We start from the raw sequence: 20,475 nt of genomic DNA on the forward strand, positions 1-20,475 counted from the left end.
TAAGAGCAAGCCCTTCTTTTGTTCTGTCGCTCCCCCGGACCACTTCTGACACCATGTCTTGATAGTTGTAAGTGCCGGTTACATGTAATCAATGAGACCGAGACGGCTCTGTGTGGAAGTGCTGGCAACCATTTATTTCCGACTCGTAACAAGACAATCCGCCAAGACACAAGAGGGCGCTCGAGATGGACTAAACCACTACCATAACAGCCGTGCTTCGCCGTAAGCATAGTTTGAGAAATAATGACAGTTTCATCCACGTCTTTATTCACTCTGCGAGGCTGATCAACCTGAATTTTAACTCTTCTCATGAAGCTCCCTTTCTAGTATTTTCTGACAGGCAGTTGGAGACTGACTAGGCGTAACCATACAGAACCTCCAAGCAGAGTCAGCAGCAGTGCAAGGAACCGAAGGATGACGAGAGACAATTTGAAGATCTGATCGGTCACTGCCCAACCCATACATGTTGACAATCTCACTATTGTACACTGGAACATAAAGGGCTGGACAGTATGGAACTGCGAGCTCAGGAAAAGAATATTACTTAACCATCATCTTGATGTGATCTCACCAAACGAAATTATTGATCTACAGAATTATATTTGGTATGGTCACAATAGAGCAATACATAAGAGGGCAGTTAAGGGATCTGGGGGAGTTGGTTTTCTAGTTAAGAATAAACTACTTGAGTCCTTTGAGATTGAAGTTAAGGACAAATCAATGGAAGGTATACGAGCACTTAAATTTAAAAATAGGTTTTCTGGATATTGTTTTCTTACTAATATACTGTGGAGGTCGGAGAGAAAAAAAACCCGAAAGTATCTCTGAGTCTCCACTGCTTTATTTTGCAACTCACTTCACATACAGAATCATAACCTTGTGGCACCGGAACCCTCTCTTTATTTACACCCCCACCCCGGAAACTGACCCTCCAGAATAAAGTGTCAGTTTGTGTGTGATAACTAAGAATAGTGTCGCCACATAGGCCCCCCCAGAACACACACAAAAAAACACTTCATCCAGGAACATACATGAAAAACAAAAAACAACAAATACATATAATGAAACTTCAACCATACCGCTTAGGCACTTTGACCTCCCTACCCCTGCGACTATGCCTAACAGCCACCGGAGGTACAACAGGAAGAGACAAAGAGGTAGGGTTAGGAGGATGGCCCCGGCGTGCAGGACGAACCAGCTCCACCTGCTGATCCTGAATCACATGAGCAGGCTTCAAACGGTCCACCGAAACCTGGTCCCGACTCGTCCCCATCTCAACCAGGAAAAATTTACTCCCTGCTTCTAACACCCGAAAGGGCCCGTCATACGGCGACTGCAGGGGGGAGCGGTGCGCATCATGTCTGATAAAAACATACTTTGCCGACATGAGGTCCTTGGGAATGTATGACTGGGGGATGCAGTGGTGCACTGCCACAGGTGAGAAAACCTTTGCCTCCCCCTGTAAACCAGACCTCCACACCACAACGGGGCCCAACCCCGAGACCCCAAGAAGGAACTCCCCCGGGACCCTCAAAGTCTGACCCAGAACCAGCTCAGCAGAGGAGAAATGCAGGTCCTCCTTGGGGGCAGAACGTAGCCCCAACAACACCCGCGGCAGTCTGTCCACCCAGCTACTGTCAACTAAAGACGCGCGGAGGGCAGCCTTCATGGTACGGTGAAACCGCTCAGTCCTGAAGCGCTGTCCTCAATGAAAAGCCGCTTATCGTTGTTGCCGGTACACGCAGCTTCTAGCGAACTCACTTCACATACAGAATCATAACCTTGCGGCACCGGAACCCTCTCTTTATTTACACCCCCACCCCGGAAACTGACCTTTCAGAATAAAGTGTCAGTTTGTGTGTTATAACTAAGAATAGTGTCGCCACAATACCTGTTATTTACCTCCAGAAGGATCAACAAGATCAATTGGCTCTCATTTCTTTTTTGGACATTTAACAGCTCAAATGTTTATTTTATTTTGATGTGGATGCTGTTTATATCTGTGGGGATTTCAATAGTCGCATTGGTGATCTTGATAACTGCATAACTGATGTGAATAGCACTCCTATCAGATTTAATTTAGATAATACAGTTAATAGTTATGGGGAAATATTGATTGAATTCTTGAGAGATTCAAAATGTTGTATGATCAATGGTAGAATATCTTTAGGGAACGACAATTTCATGTCCATTTCAGCTGAAGAAAAAGCGGTGGTAGACTATATTATTGCTCCACATGAAGGCTTGGCTAATTGTATTACATTTTGTGTTTTCACCCCGAATGAGCTACGAGAGAGATTAAAGAAAGATTTTGGTTTACTGGGTGACAGATGTAAATTACCCGACCACTCTCTATTGATGCTAAAAATTCAAGTTACACCTTATCATGTCAAGTGTCATGACCGGGCTCAGGAGGGCACAACAAATTATGAGAGACCACACACTTTTCAAGCTATTCAAATCTTTCAAATATTTATTTAACACTGAGGGTAAACGTCCAAATCAAAGAATGCACAGTCAGTAAATCAGTGGTAGTTGCAATGTTGAATGTGTGAAGTGTTGACCCATGAGTGAGAGACAGAGCCAGCTTTAAGCCTGAGGCCCATCCTGCTCAGGTGCATCAAATCAAATTAATTGGCTCCACCCATTTCTGCCTGAAGGCTACCTGAGTGAGGAGAAATACAAAGCAGCAGGAAGAGCACTGACACGGTCAGGGGTTGTCACATAAAGTAGATCCACATCCACCGGGTGGGCGTGAAAGGAAAATACTAAGGCAACCCACTGACTCGTTTTTCTCGAGCCCTTCCAAAAATATTTTATGTGATCTTGCTGAGCAACTAAAGTATATTAAAAACAAGCAACAAGAGATGGATAACTGGTAAGATAAATTGTGTGGAAATATCGATGTAGAATTAAATAAAGGTGTAAAGGGGAAATTTAACACAATGAATGAATTCAAAAAATCTTCCAAACCCTTCTGGAATCAGGAATTACACTTGCTGTGGAACAATTTAAGAAGAGCAGAGAAAATCTTTCTAAGATCTAATAATAAAAATCTGAAAGCCAGACTGAGGATGAAATTTATGGAAGCTCAAATGAAATTTGACAAAAGGCTGCGCACTGTGAAACGTAAATTTAACAAAGGTCTTTCATTGCACATTGATCACCTACAAATCCACAATCCCCAGCAGTTCTGGAATGAAATTAATAGATTAGGTCCTAGAAGGTCATGTGGAATAAAACTAGAGAAAGGGGGACAAAACTAGAGAAAGGGGAAAGTGCTTCTGTGATAATGGCATGATTCCCACTCAGTGGCACAAAACTATCATTAAATCGTCCAAAAACAGGTGTGCTGGTGGATGAGCAAAAGGGATTCAGAAAAGCTAGAGCATGTATTGATCATGTATAAGCAGTCACCACAATAATACATGCTAGAATAAAGGAAAAGAGATCAACATTTGCTTGTTTGATTGATTTCAAGAAGGCGTTTGATTGGATAAATAGGGAACTTTTCCACTATAGGTTGTTAAGGGCGGGTGTAAATATTAAGTTTTATTCTGCTGTTAAGTCTCTTTATGAAGTACCTGTTGCCTGTGTTCAGGTTAATGAATACACAACTGGATGGTTCCCTCAACAATTTGGTGTGAAACAAGGAGATGTTTTGTCTCCAACATTGTTCTCTATTTACATCAACAATCTAGCCCTTCATATTAAAGCCTCTAATGTTGGAGTTAAAGTGGATGATCAGATTGTCCGAATATCATTATACGCAGATGATGTAGCTGTACTGGCGGAACATGAAGACGATTTACAGATTATGCTAAATATTGTTGCAGAATGGTGCTGGAAATGGAGATTAGGGGTAAATGAAGACAAAACACGAGTAGTACATTTCAGACAAAAACTACTAGTAAGGAATCCAGTTATTTTTAAATTAGGTGCTGAAGTGCTATCATATACTGATCAATATAAATACCTTGACCTGACACAGGATGAACATATGACTTATAAAGAAGCTGTGAGTGCTTTAACTCAGTCAGCTGGTAGAGCTCTGGGGTCTGTATTAAATAAAGTTAAACATTGTGGTAATCTGTGATTCCAGACATATACACAACTTTATCATTCATGTGTGTGTCCAGTGTCTGATTACGCTTCTGGTGTTTGGGGGTTCCGGGAACACCCAAGCTGTAACACTATACATCAACGAGCCCTGAGGTCCTTTCTGGGTGTACATAAATTAAGGCCAGTTCTCGCTGTGAATGGAGATATGGGATTGGAGCCTCCAAACATCAGACATAAATGTGAAACGCTTCGGCTTTGGAATAGACTTGTTAAGATGTCGGACCAGAGACTCACAAAAAAGCTCTTTAATTGGGATACCCGTCATTGTCACCCTTGGGCAAATGAGCTCAAATGTGTATTTAGTATGAATAATATGCCCTCTGTTTTTCCAAATAAGTTAACCTGCGAGATCATGGAGGTCAAGAGTAACATGTGTCTTATGTACAGAGAGAAATTGTCTGTTGACACATGGGGTAAACCAAAACTAAGAACTTATCGTCTCATAAAAGACTGCTACAGCGTAGAATCCTATGTTAAGTTTAATTGAACTAAAACACAAAGATCTCTCTGTGCACAACTACGTTCAGGAACTTTTCCTTTAGCACAAGAGACTGGCAGGTTTAATGCCATCCCTGAAGAAGACCAAGTTTGACTTTGTGATTGAGATGAAATTGAAAATGAGATTAATTTTTTGTTCTACTGTCCACAATACGATGGTATAGGGGATGTCCTGTTAAAAAAAAAGTCTTCAATTTATGTTGATTTTGTTTGGTTAGACGATTATGAAAAACTTGAAATGTGTTTCAAAAAGGAACCTTCCTCGTTTCAGATTTTATTTGTAAAGCCTGGGAAAAGAGGCAGAAACATTTGTGCCATTGAACTTGAAAACATTGAACAAGACCAGGAACCTGCAACTCTGTAATGTTGCCACCCCTGTAATGCAATGTATAATGCAATGTATTTTTTGGTGTCTTAAAAGCCCATGAGGGTTGGGCACAGTGTGTGCAAGACACGAAAATAAAATTCATTCATTCATATAAGACAAGTAAAGCACATTATTTCATTGGAGAACATTAAAGCACCATCAAAGTTGGACCTGTTGACTGATAGAGACATTTTTTCAAAATGTTGCGCTTTCTTTATCTTTTCATGTGAAAAACTTAAATAAACTCACGCTCAGATCATTACTCATGAGTATGTAATTTCAAACAGAACAATTTCTGTCTGTTTATCAATAAGGATAAACAGTTAGTGATTTTATTATAATAGGATCTTCCTGATGACTCCTTTTGACATGATTTTCTTCACTTGTCTCTGGGGTTGGTGATCTTGCCCATGAAGAGGATGCTACCGCTGGAGTTATCCAGGATGAAAACCAGGAAAGGTCTGTTAATTGTGATGGATGGAGGTGCTGTTTTAGGAATTAGCTCAGAATAGGTGACAGCTGCTGCCTCTGTTCCCATCTCGGTGACACTGAGCACAGTCTTGTGGGACACCTGTGGAAAGACAGAAGGAATCTTAGGAAAGTAAATACATGTTATATTCAGAAAATATTTCCATAATATCAGGATCTTCTGGATTATTCCTGAACTAATGTTTATGTCAATAAGTAGAAATAGATCCACGTTTGTATACACATTTGTTTTCAACCTTTTGATCCAGTAGATGTCGCCCTTTAGAAACCAGCAAGAAACCAAAACTAACAAACACCTCCGCTCTCCTACAGCGGCACTTCTCCGATCCCTCTCCACTAAAACACTCATTTAGCACCATTAAGTGCAAGCAGCAGACAGAATTGTCCTTTGCTCCAGCTCCAATTGCCTGCATTGTTGTCTAAAGACACTGACGTGACATCCAAATATTCATTGAGTATGTTGAATTTACATGTATTTAGTCGGATCGCTGCTTGAGATGTATCATCTCATTTTCAAGACAAAGTAATACAAAACAAGCATACAAAGCAACAATACTAACAGACATGCATACAATAACACTAATACATATAGCTCTCTCTCTCAGCCACCCATCCCCATTCTCAGCACTTAGCTATTAAACAAGACCAGGTTAAGAAACAGAGTTCAACATATTTAAGGAGCAACAATAGAGCGCTTTGTCTTTGAATTATTAGTAGAAGTAATACAGGCAAAAATAAATGTAAAAAAACAAAAGTACATAATTATTAAGTATTCATTATGTTCGAATATTAGGCTTTTTTACTTATATTCACGTGTGATTTTAATGTGCTCATTGCAGTAATGTATTGTTGGATAAATCAGATGAGAAGGTTAGATCACCCAGTACAAAGGAATGGTTTGATATCCACAGTATGAACCTTTTTCCTTACGTTAATATTATACCAGTTATTTTGTCATGTTTTATTTTAAGTTTCTGTGTATTAATTTTACCGTCTAACTTATCAGCATATGAAGGTGTCTTTGTGAAGACAACTTGTAAGAATGACTCTCCATATTCCACCATACGTTTAGTGTGAGCCTGGGCAATTAATCTCTTTAATGATCATCTCCTTAAAAGGAATTGTCTACGCAGACTAGATGTCAGGTTCTTGATGAGAAACAGGTAGAAAGTGTCTTCCCCTACAGATTGGAGAAAGGATGCGGGAGTATGATGTACCAATGGGAGAAAGGAAACCGCACATCTGAAAATGCATTATTTGGTTAGATATTCTCTGTCTAGAGTATAAAAGGGTTCAGGGAAATATTCCCGGGCTCAGACTTCGCGAACTGATCCAGCATCTGTCTGTCGTCAGGGACACGTAGTGTTGAATCCAGAGACTCTGTAACTTGCCTTCTTGATTCATCTGGTTAATAAACTCTTCAGTCTTCAGTCATTCCTCTCATCCCATCAAAAGAGTGCGCAGAGAGACTTGAGGTAATTATTTAACGGAGTCAGATTTCTATTTACAACATTTAGGAAAAGGATAAAATAGCAACTTCGATTCGCTGAATGTGAGAGGACATAACTCCATGACAGCAGGCGGCGGTACTTTGTTGTCATGATACGAGAACATCAATTTCAAATCACTGTCATGCACCAATCGTATGATAGATAGCCTACTAATCGAGAGTAACGTCTGATAAAAATTGAAAATAGCACTGCTGTTGCCAGCCCTTGGTCTTTTAATGTAAATAGAAAAGAAGAGACAGAGACTATAAATCAGGACAAACCATACTAATGGGTCAAAGCGTGGATACTACAAGCAGCATGCTTAAGGGGCTTCTCCCAACCTGTGTTGAGAGCTGGAGATAATGAAGCCTCTGTGCAGCCAATCAGAAAGATTCCTCCCAACGACTGCCGACACCGCGAAACTATGGTGACCACCGCTCACCAACGGTTCAACTAGAGCAGACAGCTGATGATCTCCTTGGTGTGTTAAGACCTTTAGAGAGGGTAATGCTTTTAGACATGCAGGTTTGTAAGGTTTCAAACTCATCAAGCTAATTTACAGATCGACAATGAGATGAGATTTCCTTCTGCACCTGATAAGGCTGCTAAAACTGTGAACGGTAACACAGATAACGATACCACCATACGTTATAGCACAATCTGTTGTTATTAAAATCTGCATGGATGTACATTGTGCTTCTTTGTTGGTCCCTCTCTTTTTGTCCTCTTTGCTTCATCAGACACCGTTCTCTTCCTCTTAGCCTCATCCATTGTTTCAAATTGTGCAGAAACTGGCTTTTTTATGAATAATGTTTGTGTTTTAGCAGTTGCCATAAAGCTGTTTACACCTTCAGGATTAGCTCGGCACGCTGCTGAATTTACATGCAGTGCAGCAAACGGGCCGTGCAGTGGACATAGAAGAGACGCCAATCTGAAAGTATAAAGTTATTGTGCTGTGAAATAAACCTTTGAAATTACTATTGTTCTGTAACCATAGTTCAGTTCTTAATAGTTTTCTTGATAGACTCATTATTTTCTGTCATGTCGTGGCCCTTGAAGAAAAGACAGGAAGTTGGCAACAGGAAGTCATCATCAGGAAGTACAGGTGTCACATTGCTTAAGTCATAGACATAATATACGTAAACGCCTCATCGACTGACGCTGTCTATTGGAGCTGACGTGCAGCGCGGCTGCAATCTTGGATAGGTCTCTGGTCCGCCCGCTCTGCATTCATTTCTATTGAGGAAAGTCTATCCTCAATTACAATAATCATAATAACTACCCGAATTTCTAATGAATTTTCACACGGTTTGGTTTGTTTGACACGTTAAAAAATGCGTGTTTTCATGCCAAAAGACTTTGTATTCTGCTCTCACAAAGACATATGGTAGGCAATGGCTTTATAAAAGCATTATATCCTGCAAAACAAAAAACGTGATCTACATGCTAAAATGTTCATGCGGCCTTGCATACATAGGAAAAACCACACGACCTTTAAACACCAGAATAACAGAATAACCCGCAACAACGACCCGTCCAGCCCTGTGGCAGTCCATTTCACGGAGACCTGCCACAGTGTGGCATCCCTAAAATACATTGGTATTGAATCAGTTAAACCCCCCCGAAGAGGAGGTAATGTGGACATTTTACTCCTCCAGAGAGAACTGTATAGGATTTGCACATTACAAACATTGAGACCAAAAGGATTAAATGATGACTTCAGCATCAAACCGTTCCTGTAAAAAATATAAAAATCAACAAAGCAATGTTTTTGTCCAACTTGATGATGTAATCTGATAATTGAATCTGATCATTTATGACTGTTTGTCCATACATTTGTTTATATACAGATGTCATTCACAGGGTTAGTACAGTAGATTCTCTTATTAAATGTGATAAATTAGTAATACTTGTTTTTTATTTCAGCCATCCCATCAAAGTCTGAGGGATGACGCCCCATATATTCACCTAGATATGTATGACAGCCGAGAGACGTGATGACCTTATATCTAGTGTATTGATGGCTGTATATATGTTTGCACATAAGAAACTCTATTTTTTGTAAAAATCCATCATCTTGTCTTAATTTATCACTGTATGTCTATAGGTTCTCCCTATACTGTAAGAAATGTTCGTAAATTTTGCGGTGAAAAACTGTCAATCGTGACAGTAAAAATCTGTAAATCTCAAAAACAGTTTGATACTGTTTATATAACACAGAATCACCGTAAATAAGTTAATCAGGAAAAAACTGTGTTTTTTACATTTTTTCTCTTGAAAAAATACGTTTCCCTACTCTTGCACAGTTTTTTTTAATGGAAAAATGCCGTAATATGTATAACATTCAATACTGTGATTTTTGCATTTATTTCTTGAAAAGAATACAATATTTCACAGTTAAATGTATGTACTGTTGTGCTGATCACTGAAACATACTGTAATATTTATAACAGGTCACACTACAGTTTTTACATTCATTTCTCATAAAGAATGCAGTTTGTAACTACTATTGTACTATACTATTGTGCTGATAACCGAACAACTCAAACTGAAAACTTTATTTTTAATTTTTAATTTTTAACTTTATTTAGATTATTTCTCTGTTGTTACAATGCTAATTGTCATTGTTTTTCATATGGTTGAAGAGCCTGTTTATTTCCCTTTACAATGAATTATATTAACAATATCTATCCTAAGACAACAGTTTGCCTTTAAATGTTTTAAAATGTTGTTTAAATTCATATCTTGAAAATAACTCTCATATGAACTTTTGTATTATATATATATATATACACATACACACACACACACACACACATTTGTTTTAAAACATTAATCTGATCTATCTATCTAAACTGAGTAGAAGTCGTATGCCCCCTTACAGTTCGTTCGACAGACTGTGCATTCTTTGACAGCGCGCCTGAAATTCAAAACGGGCCAATCAGCGCATCGCATCTGACGCATCGTACGTTAACCTCTGACACACTCCGGTTCGGGCTGGTTTTGTTCCAAGTCCACGGTCTTCACCAGAGGAGCAGCTTTCATCAGCGTCTGGACTTTTTTATGATTTCCAGCCAAAGCCTGTCGTCAGTACACCTCGGTAAGTACAGCAACACCAATTAAAGAGACCGAGTGAATTATTAGCAATCGTTTAATCAGTTTGACTGCTTTAAAAAAAATGCCGCTTAGCATCAAGCTAAAGCGGGTCCGTCTGTGCTGAAGCCTCCGGTTAGCTAACTACGCTGCTCGTGTTGTGGATATAAGCTCTGTGTGTTTTTGACTGTTGAATATGTATTCCTGTAATGTATGTGGAGAAAACGTTACGTCTGTAAAAGCCTATGTTTTACATTGCAAACTGCACCGCAATGAACCCTGACGTGTTTTCAAATGTGTTGGAACAAGTTGTAAGCAGGTGTTTTCTGGATATACCGCGTTAAAGTCGCACTTCTATCGTCACCACAGCAGTACACCAACAGTTACTCAGGATACGACTTTAGCGCCATTAAAATGCACCATCTCACTTTGTGAACGCCAGTGTGAGGGAACTAAATCGTTGGTCGCTCACTTAAAGGAGCACATAGCAGAAGGGCGTCATGTAGCTTGCCCAGTGAGAGGATGCAAAAATGTGTTCACTGCAAAAACGTCCTTTACCTCTCACATGTCCAGAAAGCACAGGCATTGGTCAGAAAATGTGATTTGTCCATCAACCAAAGATACACAGTGTGAGAGTCCCACTACAAGTGCTAGCACACAGGGAGCTGCCAGCATGTCAGATGCTGAAAACATTATTGGGGATGGGTCTAATTTCAGTGACCTGTATCTGAGAAATATATGTATGTTTTACATAAAACTGCAGGGACAGCATCTTCTTCCAGTGTCTACCATTCAAAACATTGTTGAAGAAATACAGAATATACACGAGTTGGGACAGACATATACTTTGAATCAACTTAACTTACTTCTAAAAGATATGTCAGCTTCAGATGAAGACATTGTAAAAATCTGTGACACAATTAAACAATCTGACTTGTTTACAGCTTGCCACAGAGGGCCCATGAGAACTGCTTACTCAAGGGCCCAGAGATGAGAAAGAAGAGCATCTGTTCCATTTCGTTGAGAAGACAAGCCTTGCTGAGGAGGTTCAGATGAAGGATGTTCCACCAACACCCTGCCTTATTGTGTGTGGTAAGTAAACTGAACCAAACCTTTAAGAAATAAGTACCACTGGATTTGTATTTATGGCTGATATTGAAGCTCTTGTCTCTTGTATTCTTAGGGTCCTCCTGCTTTGCCGCTGAGACATTTATGTTGAGCATCGACCAAGAGATTGTCAACAACCACATCACTTCCTTCACATCTGCCATCTGCCTGATGTTTGGCAGTTACTACTGCTTCAACATACACTACCCAGTGGAACTACGGTCTACACTGGAGTTCCTCCAACGGTAAAATTTCTTTCTTTTTATAATATTAGAAAATACACTGCATTTGATGACCCATCTGATGTTTTCTTTCTTTCTTTCTTTCCTTCCTTCCTTCCTTCCTTCCTTCCTTCCTTCTTAAAGGTGTTTCTTTTCAATAAATCCTGAGAAAGGCACCAAAGTCGAGTGGAATAAGAAGAAGAAGAAAGTGTTCTCAGTCAATCCCAGGGTCCTCACTCTGATCTCAGACCTTGCTGACCACAAGTGGACCTACCAGTGATGCTGAGGGATGATATGATAAAAGGTACACTGGATGTTATATAAAATGCAGATATTTTGTTGTTAGAGTTAAATTTCTGAAAGTTTTACAAAAGCTATATTTTTACTAGATAAATTATCTGGTACAGTTTGTACATGTTGCTAGTTCCAAAATTGTCTTAAAAATGGTAAAGCTCTCAAGTGAAGTGTTACAATTCCTTGCAGTCATAGAGATTGTATATTCTTTAGCTTTATGATGCAAGATTTGAAATTTTGCTCCCCTTCAGGGATGATTTTATTTTGATAACGTGAAAATGATACCCTGTATGTAGACTGATGTCACTTTGTGGTTATATGTGTACCAAAAAATGCACTTAAATGTTCTCAAATTAAGTCTCAAGGTTTCTTGGCAAATTGTGTCTTCAGCTACTACACAAGTTTGAAATTGAAACAGTTTCAAAGTGAACATTTCTTACATGATGTTTTTATAGATGATGTTATGATGTTATTCATAGATATTTTGTGATATGTAAAACTTCAAATATTTGATATTTACAACCTCACAAATATCAAATAAAGAGTTTATATATTTGAAAAGTTTAAGGTGGATATTTTTTGTGTTGCTGTTTTAGTACATTAAGTAATTTGACAATATTAATTCATGCTCTGTGTTTTAAGTTTACAGAACAGAATGAATTATAACAGTGGAAATGCTAATTTGGCTGAATATTCAAAGTATATTAATTTTTTTCTTTACATGTGATCTTTTCTTATTTTATATTATGTTCTGATTCTACTCTGATAAATATAGAGAAGTAAAGTATGCTTCAAACATCTTTTGTTAGATTTTTACATTGATGGATTTAAGCAGTAGTTTATAATTCATAGTACTAATTATACAATTAATGAACATGCTTTTACAGTAAAATATGGACTAAAACACCATTTTTAACCATAAAATTAGCAGCACTAGCACTCATTGCTATTACTAATAGACATTGATTTACTGTAATTTTTGAAGGGAATTTCTGTGCAAACCTTAATATTTGCAGTAATTTTTGGGAATTTTTACAGAATAAATTAGTAGTTTATATTTTAGACTGTTAATTGTCAAGCAAAAAACCGTCATATGCCATGAAACAAACTTTATTTTATGCGGTATTTCCATGTAAATTTTCAAGTAAAACAATTTTTTTTAAAGGTTCAAACTTTTTTTTTTAACAGTAAAATATGGAATGAGGCACATTTTTTAACCGTAAAATCAACAGTATCGATAGTAAATGAAGAAAATGTTTACCGTAATTTTACGGTAGTGTTTCGGCAACCACAGCTGCCGGAAGTTTACCGTTAAAACAACAGTTTTCTTTTTACAGTGTACTACTTATCATGTGACCCTTAGGGAGGGGTTAAATATCGGGTGTAAAATGTTTGTATTTGAGTCTGAAGAAGAGCTGTGCTCGAAACATCACTCGCGGGATGTGCTCTAAATAAATGCAAAGGGAGCAAGTGTGTGGTCTCCTTTTTATTATTCTTTTGTTATTGATAAATGTATAAATGAATTAATTTGAATTTATTTTAGTGAAGAAACAAGTATGATTGTTCATTTGAATTTATTTCTTCCAGAAGACTCTCCCTCTCTGAAAGAAATTGTTTGGTGTATTATAGCACTGCATATGTGCAGACACACATTCTTATTTGTTACCCATTACATCAATGCCAGCAACATGACTATGAGAAAGCGTAGATATGTGTAAGAGAGTGTCTGTGAAGGAGGGTGTGTGTGTTTATAATATAACACTCACGGGCTGTACGACAATCAAGTGTTCACGTGTGTTTATTTATAATATATAATAAGTTTATATGTGAGTATGTCTAAAAAGAGTTGCAGAAAGAAAGCGAGAGATGTTGATATGACCAGAGCCATGATGCTCACAGCTTAAGGACGTTAAATCACAGCAAACAGAGGCGTGTGGTTGGTCACAGTCTGGAGTCTCACTTTAACTTTGTGATTTATTAATAACTTCTCATCTGTGCGCCTACGCGAGTGGCCGCACATTCAGTAGCTCCGTCCCTGTCGTACTCGTCTTGATATGTTATTAGTTTGTTTTGGCTCTGTGCCAACTTCTACTTTTATAGTTTTTATAGTACACTTACAGTGTATAACTTTATATATCCTAAAGATACTTTTTCGTGTTTTCGGGAAAATAGCAGCAGAAAACTTGTTTATTCAAGGGAGAAGCTGCTCTCACTCCAGACAGCGGGACAAGCCGGCACTGTTCACCCAATACCTGAGGAGCTGAGGCAGCGGTACAGAGGCTGCAGAGCTGGCGCTAAGGTAAAGGCTAGTGGCTGAGCGATGGAAGCACAAGCCCTTGGTTCCGGTGATAGTTATGGGGAACATAAACTGTCTAACCAACAAGACAGACGAGCTGGCTGCTCTTGTGAGGAACAACTGGACATTTAGAGAGTACAGTATAATGTGCCTCACAGAAACCTGGCTGACACAAAACACCCCGGACGCTAACGTGGATCTACCGGGCTTCACTACAGTAAGAGCAGACAGAGACACTAAACGCAGCGGCAAAACGGAAAGGAGGAGGACTCGCGCTGTTTATTAACACCAGATGGTGCCACCATGGACATGTTACTATGAAGGAGGCATCGTGCAGCAAAGACATCAAGCTGCTGGCGGTAGGTCTCCGTCCACATTACATGCCAAGGGAGTTGTCCCACGCCATTGTTGTTGTTGTTTACATTCCTCAGCGAGCACACGTTGAGACTGCGTGTGACGTCATCCACACCAACATCGCGTGACTACAAACACAGCACCCTGATGCTTTCATTGCCATCTCAGGGGACTTTAACCATGTTACATTGGACTCTACACTACCGGACTTTCACCAGTTTGTAAACTGTCCCACCAGGAAGAACAGGACAATAGACCTGCTCTACGCAAACATGAAGGACGCCTACACTGCCACCCCCCTACCACCTCTGGGTAAGTCCGATCACAACCTGGCCCTACTCAAGCCACAGTACAAGACAAAGATCCAGAGACAACTGGTAACGACACGCACCTTCAGAAAGTGGTCTCATGAGGCAGAGAAGGCACTCAGAGACTGTTTTGAGACCACCGACTGGAGTGCCCTGCAAGAGACTCATGGTGAGGACATTGAGGGGGTCACACACTGCACAACTGACTACATGAACTTCTGTATGGACGTTGTGGTTCCCACTAAAACTGTGCGCTGCTTCCCGAACAACAAGCCCTGGATCACCAGCGATGTCAAGGAGATCCTTAACAGGAAGACAAGGGCATTCAAGGAGGGAGACCAGGCAGAGCTGAAGCGTGTGCAAGGGGAACTCAAGGTCAGACTCCGAGAGGCAAAGGAGGAGTACAGAAGAAAGGTAGAGCAGAAGCTGCAGAAGAACAACATGATGGAGGTCTGGGAGGGCATGAAAACCCTGAGAGAGCAAACCAGCTCAACTTGTTTTTTAACAGGTTTGACTGCCCTGTCGCTGCAGCCAGTGCCTGTCCCCACAGCACCCCTCTATACACCCTCTCCCTCTCTCTCTCACCACCCCCCCCTCCCATCACCAGGGACCAGGTAAGCAAAGAGCTGAAAAGACTCCGCCCCAGGACGGCAGCAGGCCTGGACAAGGTGTGTCCCAGGATGCTAAAGGCCTGCTCTGCTGAGCTGGGGGAGCCGCTTCAGCACGTCTTCAAGATGAGCCTGCGGCTCGGGAAGGTTCCTGTGCTCTGGAAGACTTCGTGCCTCACCCCGGTCCCCAAGAAGAAAAACCCCAGTGAGCCAGGCAACTTCAGACCAATCGCTCTGACATCACACGTTATGAAGACTTTTGAACGGCTGCTGCTCCAACACCTCAGACCCCGGGTCCAACACGCACAGGATCACCTGCAGTTTGCATACCAGGCGAAGGTGGGCATGGACGATGCCATCCTCTATCTTCTACACAGGGCTTACTCTCATCTGGACAAAGGGAGCAGCGTGATGAGAATCATGTTCTTTGATTTCTCAAGCGCCTTCGACACCATCCATGAGAGACAAGCTGACCGAGATGAGGGTGGACTCACACCTGGTGAGGTGGTTCACAGACTACCTCACAGAGAGACCACAGTACGTCAGACTGAAGGACTGCACATTTGACACTGTGGTCAGCAGCACCGGAGCACCACAGGGGACTGTGCTCTCCCCTGTCCTGTTCACCCTGTATACCTCTGACTTCCAGTATAACTCTGAGCTCTGCCACATGCAGAAATACTCGGACGACACTGTGATAGTTGATTGTGTCAGGGATGGACAGGAGGAGGAGTACAGGAGCCTGATCGAGGATTTTGTGACGTGGTGCAGTGCCAACCATCTGCAGCTAAACACCTCCAAGACCAAGGAGATGGTGGTGGACTTCCGAAGGAACAAACCACATCTAGAACCTGTTTTCATCGGGGGGGTCGACGTGGAGGTGGTCAGGACCTACGGGGCTGCAACTGGATGACAAGCTGGACTGGTCACCTATCACGGACACTACCTGCAGGAAGGGACAGAGCCATCTGTACTTCCTGAGAAGGCTGGGGTCCTTCAACATCTGCAAAAAACTGCTGCAGATGTTCTACCAGTCTGTGGTGTCCAGTGTCCTCTTCTACGCAGTGGTGTGCTGGGGAGGGCTGGCTCTGTGGTGGGTACAGAGCTGGACTCTCTGGTGACAGTGGTAGAGAGGAGGACTCTGGACAAAATACTCTCCATCATGGACAACACACACCACCCTCTGCACAGCACCTTCACCGGGCAGAGGAGCATGTTCAGTGACAGACTTCTGTCACAGTCGTGCTCCACGGACAGACTCAAGAACTCTTTTGTCCCCCTGGCCATAAGACTGTACAACACTTCACTGTCACGGCAGGGAAGAAGCACACGGTCAATCCTGGACTCATTTTTCACTTTTTTCTCACTCCTCATCTGCACTGTTGAGTCAGTCTCCAGCTGGACACTTTAATGCATATTGATATTCACCTTACTGAGCACTGGTTACTTTAATGATAATTACCCTAATCAAGTCTGGTTTCATCCTACTGTTGTGTTATGCTACATCTGTAATGGTTGACATGATCACCCTAATCAGGTCAAGTTTCACCCTATTGTCTTTGACACTTAATGCTAATCTGCTCCTCAATAGATGGGTACTTCAATGACAATCACCCTATTCACTCCTGGTTTCACCTTATTGTTTTGGATACTTAATGCTGGTTTCACCTTATTGTTTTGGATACTTATTGCTGGTTTCACCTTATTGTTTTGGATACTTAATGCTAATCACTGGTCCCTTATGTTGCTGAGCATTTTAATGGCTCAACCTGCACTTTAATCTGCATCCCTAACTGTCTGCATTGACTGTTTAATGACTGTACTCACAATCTATCTATCTATCTACAGTAAAATAAACAGGAGCTCAAGTTTGATCATATTTGACTATAAAAACTTTAAGTAGGGCTGAAAAGAAAAGAAAACATGCTGTTAAATGTGTTTCTAAGTAACGTTGGTTACAATGACGATTTATCTTACTTGTGAAAGATAATCTGACACAATCTATTATCAATACTGTACCGGTTATTGCAATTAAAAGCTGCATAAAATACCGGCATAGTGACTCGCTCTCCATTGATTCCTATAGACTCTGGTGCTAGCATAGAGCGAAGAGACCCATCCAATATGGCGGCGACATTTCATGCGTTCTAGCACGTAATGAGGCGTCTCCGTATATTATGTCAATAGCTTTAGTCTTCAGAACAGCATTCCCCAATCGCCTGTTTCCATCTGCAAACATCTGCATACATCTTATGCTATACGAAACATCGTCGGTATGTAAGGTCATTTTACAGCTTTATGTTTAATTGTAATTCATTATTTGCTGTTTATAATATTGCTGCGTGTAATTTGTTACAACATGTTACCAAGCTAGTTTCTGTTTATTTCATAGAGCAAAACAGCTTACAAGCTAGCTTTGTCAATTTCATTTATAATGTACAGTATGCTATGCTTGTAGTTAAAAGCATTTCATAGGACACTAAAATTCTACAATGACAGTTAATGTGAAAATTACATGATACATGTGTAAAATAAGGAAGTTAAAAACATCTAAAAATTGTGATTTAACTGTATGATGAAAGATGAAAGTATGTTGCAGTGTAGCACAAGGTCATAACAATAAGCAAAATGTTTGATCATACTTTTTTGTTTGTTCTCAGTTTAACCCTTTTTTATAGTCAATAAACCTGTGGACAAACTGGCGACTGCCTTCAGAGTTTGATGAACAGAAGGTCTTTAACTTACTGCCAAGATATGTTCACCATATGTATTGAGGGCAGCATAACTATTTAAATGTCTAAGTATTACGTGTTTTTATTCTCTTACCTTTGAGATTTTGAGCCTGATTTCTTCAGATATGCCTGAGAAATCAGCGCTGTCCTCAAAAGCGTTGATTATTCCCATTTCTTTCAGGGTTCTCTTCAGGGCAGCATCAGTAGAAATGGAAAATTTAGGCAGGAAGAGATCTATAAAACTGAAAAACAAAGGACATCACCTATGTCAGAAACAACAACGTTGAGGATGAATTCAGCTCGTCTTATTTAGTTATATTGCACTTCTCATCAAGTTATGGGGGTGCCGGATCAGGTGTGCGTGGTAACCAAGGAAACAGGGTTGTAGACACTACAAAGATCCTGGAAACGGACAAACCAACTGTTGTGGTCGTGTTTTGTTTTATATATAGAGCTGAAAGAAAATCGGTAGTATTTCATACAGGTCCAAAGTCAATAATAATTAGCAACTACACTTTGGAAAACAAGCCCAAAATCCAGCAAGTGGTGAAAAAGGTGGAGAAAGAAAATCGCAATCTTAATCCAACTAATGAATAAGACCACCTACTCCATGCTTAATGAGTCTTGCAAGTGTCTGATGTAGTCCTTGTTGATGAAGCCCTCCACCTCCTCCATCTTGTCTTCATCAGGCAGGATGATCATCATGGAGGCGTTGCCTTTGTACGGCAGCATGACAACAGTGGTGTGGTTTACTCGATCCCAGTAAGCCTTGTAGTTGCCAGTTCTTGTCATCATGTCGACAGTTACTTTGGTGGTTTTGTCCACGTGGAAGTCCTGCTTATGTATCATATGAGTTTTGAAAGGCGTCTCCCACATTCCTGTACAACCACAAATATCATTTTAATTAACAACAGATGTCTGATTAAAAATCTATATACTTTTGTCAGATCATCAAAATGTTTTTTTTAATTATTTGCATGTAACTGGTGTGTGTGTGTGTGTGTGTGTGTGTGTGTGTGTGTGTCTTAGTCCATCTTGGTTTACAGAAAAAAAAAATCACAAATTCAAACTTGCTTCTTACCTTTAAAGTAGACGTAGTTAATCAGCACCATGGCCACATCAGGATCCAGGTCCTTCACCATATCTTTGATCTTGTCCCGGGTTTTATTTGCAATGAATCTGTTGATCTCAGCTTCAGCCTCAAAGGGATTGGTGCTGACAGTGAAGATCTCACCTTGGTAGAACTGCTTAACATCATTCAGGAACTTCTCCAGAGGATTGAAGCCAGAACGCACTGCAGCAGCATTTCCAACGTCCAGCTGAAGATTCTCCTGGCTGTGTCCATAGATGTCAAAGAGATACTTGTACGCATCATTGACTTGGGTTTGGTTGAAGGCACTGTAGCCCAGGCTGGAGAAAAGCTGGCTGTGGGTTTCCCCTCGAGCCCCTGCAGAGATCATTGACAGGGCGGTGGAGATGCCCAACGGTGAGAAGAAGATGTTCTGTCCAGGATCGGCTTTGGCGTTAAAACTTTTGTAGAGTGCAAAAGCAAAGTCAGCATTGGTAGAGGACAGCTTGTTGTCGGAAATAGCTCCAGTATGCCTGTGAGGGTCTGCCCAGGCTGCAGCCAGCAGCAGTGCTACAAGTGCACAAATACTGGCTCTACCATACATCTTCACAGCCTGTTAACATGACAGAGAGAAAGGGAAAACGTTTTAGTAGCTTGTCCTTTTTATTTCACTCGGAAGTTTAATTAATAAGTCACAAAAAATGTGACATGAGATAATGTGGAAACATTGTTCATAATAACATTGAGAATGAAAAGGGTTAAGTCAACGACAGCTTGACACATTTAACCACGATGTTCTTTGATCTTTACACTTCCACTGTCACAAATTCTGTCACCATATTCTCAATCGTTCACTTCCAATACTAAATACAAATGCATCTCACTTCTTAAATTTAAGTTCTCCAAGCAGGCATTCAGAGGAGGTCCACTCTTACCAATCAATGTCCTCTTCAGTGCTGCTTAGCAGAAACTTTGATATTATATTCTTTCGATCTTAGAGTCACAGCAAACAGATCTGTTAAATATTAACCAGGAGCAGCCTCCTCTTTCCTGTAACTGAAAATTCAACATCACAAACACAACATGTTGAGTAGGTGGACTTTGGGACTAAAGGTTATGACAGTAATGACCTCATGACTACAAAAGCAAATTGGGGACTTTGTAAAAAACGCAAACTTGTCAAAAATCATGCAGCATGCTACTCAATAATAGATATCAGCATGGCAAAACTCAACAAAACTGTAACAAGTTTCCGTAGTTTTCACAGCATTAATACACTGAAAAAGAAAAAAAAATAGGAAATGTTTTGTAATTTTTCCAGTTTTCCAATAAAACAATTTTCAGTAATTTTTTGTTTTAATGAGACTTTATTGTACATGTGTGTGTGTATGTATATATATATATATATATATATATATATATATATA

General features: G+C 40.3%; 1 protein-coding gene and 2 long non-coding RNA genes across 3 annotated transcripts in view; 2 read left to right on the forward strand and 1 right to left on the reverse strand.

The window, feature by feature from the left end:
- LOC306830190 overlaps window positions 1–20,475 on the forward strand; it is a 332,171-nt gene that overhangs the window by 57,567 nt on the left and 254,129 nt on the right. The gene's annotated exons all lie outside the window — the stretch shown is intronic.
- LOC306833480 (alpha-1-antitrypsin homolog) lies at window positions 5,306–19,577 on the reverse strand (the record flags this gene model as incomplete). The annotated part of the gene is made up of 4 exons (XM_079358743.1): window positions 5,306–5,558; window positions 18,074–18,221; window positions 18,587–18,857; window positions 19,061–19,577. Coding segments are annotated over 4 exons (1,128 nt in total), but the record flags the coding sequence as incomplete, so codon positions are not given.
- LOC306835265 lies at window positions 11,059–12,248 on the forward strand. The gene is made up of 3 exons (XR_013780603.1): window positions 11,059–11,151; window positions 11,243–11,411; window positions 11,532–12,248. It is a non-coding gene; the product is annotated as an uncharacterized lncRNA (long non-coding RNA).

Source organism: Symphodus melops, assembly GCF_947650265.1.
Source record: "Symphodus melops genome assembly, chromosome: 1".
NCBI classification, from domain to species: domain Eukaryota; kingdom Metazoa; phylum Chordata; class Actinopteri; order Labriformes; family Labridae; genus Symphodus; species Symphodus melops.